At 47.2% G+C, this 8,507-nt stretch overlaps 1 protein-coding gene across 1 annotated transcript in view; it reads right to left on the reverse strand.

Moving 5' to 3' along the window:
- The window catches only part of LOC102248426 (folate receptor alpha-like), a 26,950-nt gene extending 18,753 nt beyond the window's left edge, over positions 1–8,197 (reverse strand). Inside the window, exons 1-5 of the mRNA XM_014540376.1 lie at positions 8,100–8,197; positions 4,335–4,495; positions 601–789; positions 337–472; positions 1–200 (exon numbers count right to left, since the gene is read on the reverse strand). Of these exons, the coding sequence (XP_014395862.1) occupies positions 1–200; positions 337–472; positions 601–789; positions 4,335–4,487 (678 nt within the window). The 5' untranslated portion in view covers positions 4,488–4,495; positions 8,100–8,197. The remainder of the gene's footprint in view (positions 201–336; positions 473–600; positions 790–4,334; positions 4,496–8,099) is intronic.
- Between the last annotated feature and the right edge of the window lie 310 nt (positions 8,198–8,507).

Genomic DNA, 8,507 nt, shown 5'->3' on the forward strand with positions numbered 1-8,507 from the left:
CTCAGCATAGAACCTGGCCACCTCCTCGTTGGGGTTGCCCTGTGCCGGGTCAAACCACATCTGGATGCAGCGGCCACTGCCTCGGCTGTAGTTGCTGACTTTGTAGGAGTGACTCCAGATTTCATTGCACAGAGCAGCAGGCGTGGGGAAGTAGAAATCAAAGCGGTGGCAGGCAGCCTTGACCGGGCACTCATTAGACCCTGTGGGAGGATGGGAGGCCTTTAGCCATTGGGCCCAGAACTATCTCTGGTTCTGCCAACTTCACAACTCTCTCCCTTCATATACCCATCTCACACCCCCACTGTCCCCCTCTCACCCCACCCACCAGGCTCTCACCTGCGGTCCAGTTCCAGCCCTTGTGCCAGTTACCCTTGCAGGTGTAGGAGGTGCGGCAGTCTTCCCACCAGCTCTCACAGTCCTCTTTGCACAGGGGCACGTCCAGGATCCGCTCTCTGCGCCAGCTCTGGTTCACCTGGGAGATGTCAGTAGGGGAAAAGCACTCAGGCTCAGGATTCTCAGTAGCCCAGCCCTAAAGAGCCCCGAGCTGCAGAGGCAGGACGAGGAGATGTCTGGGAAGCAGGCATGGGGAGGAACTCATACCTCCTGGATCCAGGGCCCCAGGTTGGGGGAGCACTCATACAGGCAGGTGTCCTGGATGAAGTGGCGCTTGCAGGCGGGTTTCATCGGGCCGCAGTGGTCCCAGTTGAATCTGTACAGGTAGGAGACATCCTTATGGGCTTCCTGGCTGGTGTTGACAGAGCAGCAGGCGTTCTTCTTCCAGGGACTGCACTGGTGGGGAAGACACAGGACTAAGTCCCAGGCCCAGCACAGAATATCTTCACAGGCAGCTTCTCCCATTTGAGCCCTTGGTCTCCCAGTGCAGCTGGTCTTTCAGGGAAATAGTTGCTGTTGGGGGGCCCTCTCTTGGGGAGATGTAGTCATTACAAAATTCATTCAAATCTTTATTGAGCTCATACTTACTCTTAACCAAACACTTTCCTAGAAACTGGGGACAAAGCAAGAAAAACTTCTCAAGGATAAATGCTTTGGAAAAAATAAAGCAGGGGGAGGGATGGGAAATTGCAATTTTGTAGAATGGTCCAACTAAGCCTCGTTGATTTGGTAACAAAGACCAGGAGGTGAGGAAGCAAGTTACTTCAATTCTAACCCCAGAATAGTTCTAATTAAATAAATACAATGGAACCTTGGTTCTCGAACTTAATTTGTTCAGAAGGCTGTTTGAGAAACGATTGTTAGAATACCGAATCATTGTTTCCCATTAGAAATAATGTAAATTCAATTAATCCATTCCAGACCCCCAAATGATTCCGTTTTAAACTTTCTTATATATAGTACATGTCTAATGTACTGCTTAATCTATAAATAAACACTTCTTTTCTAAAATTTATCAAACCACCCCCTCTTTCACACCCTTAGCAACATCAGCACTATTTTTTTTTAGTTAATTTTTTTGTTGTTAATCCTCACCCCAGGATATTTTTCCTATTAGTTTTTTTTAAATTTTATTTTATTGTTTAAAGTATTACAAATAGTAATACATATGTCTCCTTTTTTCCCCATTTACTTCGCTCGGCCTTCCTACCCTCACCCCTCCCCACATATGCCCGCCAACCCTTCGCTGCCTTCCCACTGTAGTTTGACAGTCTGTTCGATGCTTCTTTGCCTCTGTATCTATTTTGGTTCATCACTTTATAATGTTCTTTATATTCCGCTATAAAGAACAGGACAAGGAGAGAAATAAGCCAGTCAGTGAAAGATAAGTACCACATGATCTCACCCATTAGTTTTTAGAGAGAGTGGAAGGGAACGAGAGAGACAGAATGAGAGACCCATTGATTGGTTGCCTCCCACACGTGCCCCAACCAGGGCTGGGATCAAGCCTGCAACCATGGTCCCAGCCCTAGATCTGGAATTGAAGCTGGGACCCTTCAGTCCCCGCCTACCTGAGCCAAACCAGCTAGGGTAACATTAGCACTGTTGATGGCCTTTTTATGTTTTAAAATTGTGCCAATCATCAATTTCCGCCAGCAACAAAAGCATTCTTCTCTCCTTTGTTTGTTGCCTGAGAGCTGCTTTTTGTCAAGCTGAGGTATCAGCATGAAAGTGTTGTCAGGTCCCAAACCGAAGTTTGGTTCAACAACGGAGACACATTTTCACTTGGTCTAGAACCGAATTGTTCAAGATGGGAGACGTTCAAGAAACAAGATTTGACCGTACCCTATACATTCTTATTGAATGAATGGAACCTATGGCCTAGAATTTAGTATAAACAAAATAATAAAATATGCACTTAAAGTATATATATAGGCTGAAAAAGTTCATGTCAATGCTCCTAGAAGTACCCAAGTTACACCACTGCCTGTGGTCAGTCTGCACTGCCAGTTGTGGCTCAGTCACTCACAAACACAACTGGGATTGAGGTCCAAATGGACATTTACATATTGGAATGCATATTACAAGTGACTTCCTTTTGTTTTGTTTTTGTTTTTTAAGTATATTTTTATTGATTTCAGAGAGGAAGAGAGAGGGAGAGAGCGATAGAAACATAAATGATGAGAGAGTACCATTGTTCAGCTGCCTCTTGCACGCCCCACACTGGGGATCGAGCCTGCAACGCAGGCATGTGCCCCTGACCAGAATCGAACCTGAGACCCTTCAGTCCGAAGGCCAGCGCTCTATCCACTACTGAGCCAAGGCCAGGGCTGTTTTTTTTTTCTTTATAATGTTGGCATCATATTGATTTTTTTTAAAAAATGTTTAGAAAAAAAATAAAATAAAATAAAAAAATGGTTAGGTTGGGCCCTAGCCGGTTTGGCTCAGTGGATAGAGCGTCGACCTGCGGACTAAAGGGTCCCAGGTTCAATTCCGGTCAAGGGCACATGCCCAGGTTTTGGGCTCAATCCCCAGTGGGGAGCGTGCAGGAGGCAGCTAATCGATGATTCTCTCTCATCATTGATGTTTTTATCTCTCTCTCTCCCTCTTCCTTCCTCTCTGAAATCAATAAAAAATATATTTAAAAATGTTTAGGTTGGTTCTGGTTATTAAAGGGGTGTAGCATAATAATTGTCATAGGTAGACCTCCCCAGAGGAAATGTTTGCTAGATGCATGAATCAAGGTGCCTCATTCCCAGCCTTACCACTGGGAGACCCTCTTTTCTTGAGCTGTTTGGGCCGGCAGAAAAGAAGCCACTATGTGCAGTGTGTACTTCATCCTCTCAGATCCTTGGAGAGGTCGTTCCCAGTCTAAACTGAAATCATAATCAACCTCTGGGCTCTAGCCGTTTTGGGCTCAATGAATAGAGCATTGTGGCCTGTGGACTGAAGTGTCCCAGGTTCAATTCTGGTCAAGGACACGTACCTTGGTTGCAGGCTCAATCCCTGGCCCTAGTTGAGCACGTGCAGGAGGCAACCAATTGATGTGTCTCTCTTACATAGATGTTTCTCTCCGTCTCTTCCCCTCCCTTCCACTCCTTCTAAAAGTCAATGGGAAAATATCCTCAGGGGAGAAATAACAACAACAAAAATCAACCCCTGGGAGGGGTCTCCCAGTGTCACTTCCCAGGCTCCTCTCTGGGCCTGCTTCCTGATTTGTGTAAGACAGAAACCCAACAGCCTAAGAAGCTGAGCTGTTGACAATGTATTGGCAACACAGGCACAAAGTTTATGTTAAACAAATAGCTGCCCAATTAGTTTTTTTAGATTTTTTAAAAATAGATCTCTCAGATTTCTAGTATTTTTGTTTTTTAAAAGGGAAAGAGAGAGAGAGAGATTTGTTATTCCACTTATTTACGCATTCAGTTGGTTGATTCTTGTATGTGCCCTGACCGAGGATTGAACTCCAAACCTTGGCATAGTATGGGGACAATGCTCCAACCAACTGTGCTACCCGGTCAGAGATTAGATTTTTATTCTGATAACAAAAATCACACAGGGAGCCTGGCCAGTGTGGCTCAGTGGTTGAGCGTCGACCTGTGAACCAGGAGGTCACGGTTCCATTCCTGGTTAGGGCACATGCCCGGGTTGCGGGCTCAATCTCCAGTGTGGGGCGTGGAGAAGGCAGTCGATTAATGAGTCCCTCTCATCACTGATGTTTCTATCTCTCTGTTCCTCTCCTTTCCTCTCTTAAATCAATAATATATTAATGATAGAAACTTGAAATCTTAAAAAAAAAGAACCGGTACTATAGACCAAGGCCTGCCTAGGTCTGAAAATCTGTCTCCTCAGGCATAGAGAGGGCTTAACCTTTCATTTCCGGCTTTTTTCAACTGAGTCAGTTCCTCCCCACAGACCACCCCTCCTCCACCTCGGTCCACCTGCTCATGCAGCTTGTCCTCCGGGCTTGGCTTTTCCTTGTGGTGCTTGGCATCCATGCAGACATTGAGAAGCTCAGTCCTGGGCCTGGCTGCCCATACTTCAGCCCGCCACACCAGAAGGAGCCACAGCTGTGTTGTCAACGTCCGAGCCATGTCAGTCCCTGAAGGAAGAGCTGTAGTTGGTGACACCAAGTAAAGTGGAGGTGGGGCCTCAAGGTATATGAACAGATCCAGTAGGTGGAGCCTCCAGGAAGCCTGGGGCAGTTTACACCCTACTGCCACTCGGCCTCAATGAGGGGTGGGACCAGACGCCACCTCCTGGGACAGTCCTGGGTGGGGCCTCCCTGACTTCTCCATGTGGTCATGAGGATCAAGTGATACTTACACTAAGGGATGGGGTTTGGGAAATATGCAGAAATAGCCAGGAGATTACCATAGGTCCCCAATCCCTTGTTCACAATCTTTTTTAGGATTTTATAAAAGGTAACACAAAATCAGGTAATAGGATTTACGTACACTCAGCAATCAGGCACACACTCTGGTGAAATAGTTACACTGGTGGGATAAATAAAAACTATAGTAACCTCACATTAATTTTCAGGACAGATTTTTTTACACCAAATGACTTTGTGTAAAAGTTTACAATATCTTCATTTTAGGGCTCCAGATAAACTGCAGACCTATGTGTTGTTTTTTTTAAACAAAGCCTCGGTTCCACCTGGCCAGGTAGCTCAGTTAATTAGAGCATAGTCTCCATATGCCAAGGTTGCGGATTCCATTCCGGTCAGGGCACATACAAGAACCAGCCAATGGGATGTGAGGGCGATCTGGCTGCGACATCTGTCACCCCATTGATCGCCAGGGTTGATTCGGCTGATCTGGCTGGGTAGGCGGGTGTCCCCCTCCTCCCTCACTGATCCATGTGCGTCCCTCCCGAAGCTGCGCGCTCGGTCGAAGAGGACCACCTCCCCCCCACCCCCCCAGGAGAGGACCAGTCTTCGGTCAAGGGTATACGAGTAGCTGCGCTCCCCTGCTAGAACCTCCAAACAAGCTCTCAAGAACCAACCAACGAATGCACAAATAACTGGAATGACAAATCAATGTTTCTCTCTCTTTCTCTCTCAAATAATAATAATATTATTAAAAAGTTTGGTTCTAGCTCCTTCCAGCCTATCATTTGGCCTCTCCCAGAGCCCATGTAGCCTGAGGGAGGTCACAGGGTACAGAGGCTTGGTGGGTGGGCATTGGCAACCAGCTGGAGAGTCCCTGGGGAGGCTCCTGAGCCTCCGACCACAGAGGTGGCCTCCATTCAGCCTTTGTGGCACCTCAATCCTCTAGCCTCAGACACTGAGCTTTGGGAGGTAACTGTTCCCTCAGCCTCCTGGTCAGCAGATGCCTGGCCCTCCTAGAACACTCATTTCCCACAGCTCCTAAAGCTTATGCGCCCCCTGCTCACCAAGTTGCCTCGCCTCCACATTACACCCATCTCCTGTAGAACTCGGGTGTCATGCCTGGGCCTCATGGACAGGACCTGAGCTGAGCAGCCTCTAGGCCAGGGGTGGGCAACCTTTTTGTGAGTGCGTGCCAAAATCAGCAAAATCTCTGACTCAAAATTCTTCTGCGTACCAACTCTAATTTTTTGAGAACATGTTACGCCTACTTGATATCTCTTAAGGTGTACGTATGTGAAGAACCTTGAAGAAATAATAAAATTCATTCAAGCGACAAAAACACAGTATATGATGATGAAAAATACATGTATTTTTTAATGTATACATGTACACTGATAGTCCGACAGAAAACTTTATGACTCCGTTTGATATTATCAGTGGGACTTTTGCTGCTGCATCACTGATGACAGAGATTTTACATCAGGTTTATATTTCATGACCTTCAGAGATATGCACGAGCTACTACTTTCATCACTGAGAACAAAGATTCACATCATATGTGAATGAAACCAAAACACTGGTCGGATCTAGGAAGGCAGGGAGAGTTAAGGCAGAGGCATAGAAATTGCTCTTCCCCTCTCTCGTCAATCCATGTCTATGGTCTTTAAGATAACTTGTTATGTAAAGTTATTTCTTTATCTAAGATGCACCTACACTGAATTTATCTGAAAAATAAAAAAGTCGATATTAAGAAAAAAATTGTAAATGGAAGATTATAAGAGAGGGTTTCGCGTGCCAGCAAAAGTTACTGGCGTGCCATGTTTGGCACGCGTGCCTGGGGTTGCCCACCCCTGCTCTAGGCTGACTCTGCCCAGCAGGGTTCTGGGAAACCTGGAACTGAATTCCCACCTAGCTCTCCTCCTTCTCCTCCTCCCCCCTCCTTCCCTCTGTCGACCTAAGAAACATCCTGTTGAGAATTTTGTAAGAGTTCATTTGAGTCAGAGGATATGCCTAGAAGCAAGATCTCAACAGAATGAAAAAAATGCTTTGAAAAATAAATTCGAAGTCTTTTATGATTAAGGTGGGAAGGTAAGAAAGGTTACATGAAGGTGGAAGAAGGCAAGGTGGGGATCAGATTACTTCTTACAAACTTTAGAAGGGGGGTCTGAAAGAATTGTCAGGTATTATTAGAAGGAGGGGTCTGAAAAGGGCATTTCAAAGGGTGTTAATCTAGTTACACAGAAACAAGGAACAGATTTGCTTAAGGCAAAGATAATCTTTTTAGTGAAGAAGTTATGTATGCCTGGGGCATGACTAACCCACCATGACCTGCCTAGTTAGGAATTCATCAGGTCACCCTGTGAAGTTACTTTCCATAGAACCCGCCTGTTTTGTCCACACCCCATACCCTTCCACAACCATATTCTGCTACTCTGTTTATTCCAGTGTTTATTCATTCTATCATTTGCTAATTCATTCATTCAGGACCAATCTGTACTCTTGGGGTGATTCTTCCGATCAGGCTCCTTGGGGAAACAAAGTCTAGCAATTTAGGGCTCAGGGTTTCCGATCAGCCTGCCTACAGTCCCAGCCCTCACACTCACCTCCTACTTGATCTTAGGGGGAAATAACTCAATTATCTTGAGGCTTAGTTTTCTCATCTGAGGATTACACGTCTGGGGAGGGGGCGCTATGGGGAGGAGACCCCCAACACATGATGGCCAGCTGAGCACAGATTGAGGCATCAGTTGGGCACAGTTTGAAAGATGTGCTCCAAGTCTGGGACCACCCAAGACTGACTCTGGGATCCTCAGGTCCAGAGCTCCTTCAACTTGGGGCCCCTGTGCCTTCTCTATGCTGAGGCTTTCATGGGGGCAACTGATGTAGAGTCCTGGCAGGGGGGTGAGAAAGCCCTTTCTCCAGGTTCTGCTGGATCCCACCTGGTCAATCAGTAGCTTTTCTTACTGTGGCTGCTTTCTAGATCCAGAGGCCTCTTCCTCTCCGAGCCTGCTCCTTCCCTCCACAAACCCCTCCTCACTTTCCTAGGCTCAGCTTCAGCTCTTGGATCAGGTGTGACCCCACCAACAACAACCATCACTCTCAACACACACACACACACACACACACACACACACCCCAGGGCCCCAGACTTAAAGCACTGAGAGCTCGGTGCTCTGCTGAAAGGCAAGAGCTCGGGGTTCTAGTTCGGGGATGGACACTAACTTGTACTTTAACCTTGGGCAGGCCCTGCTCTGCTCTGGGCCTCCGTCTCCACTGCCAGAATCTTAGCACTTTAGGCAAAGTGGACCCTCCCGGTCTAGCAAATCCTTTAACTCATGCTGGGAGTACCTGTGATGGGTGGGGAGTGGCATACCTGGGAGTGGAGGTGGCTCTCGGTGCAGCTCAGGCGTCTGCTCTGCTTTCCAGTTCCTTGCCCTTGCCTTACTTCAGGAATGGCTGGGGTTTAGTAGCCTAGGAGACGGGCAGTCAGTCAGGCAGTGGGAATGTGGCCCAGGAGCGGAGCCTGGGATCGGGCGAAGGCCACTCAGCAGTTAATTATTGTCACCAGCCAGGCCTCCATGGGGGTGGGGAAGAAATAATAATAATAATAATAATAATCCTATATAATAAAAGGCTAATATGCAAACTGTCCCCTCGATGTGAGTTCGACAGGGAGTTTGACCAGGGGGCAGTGCCGGCCCACCAACCACCCTTGGCCCCTCCCCCCTGCCGGATGATGGGCCCCAATCAGGGCAGGCTGGCTGGACCCCACCCATGCATG

Source organism: Myotis brandtii, unplaced genomic scaffold (genome assembly GCF_000412655.1).
Source record: "Myotis brandtii unplaced genomic scaffold, ASM41265v1 scaffold244, whole genome shotgun sequence".
In the NCBI taxonomy this organism is placed as follows: domain Eukaryota; kingdom Metazoa; phylum Chordata; class Mammalia; order Chiroptera; family Vespertilionidae; genus Myotis; species Myotis brandtii.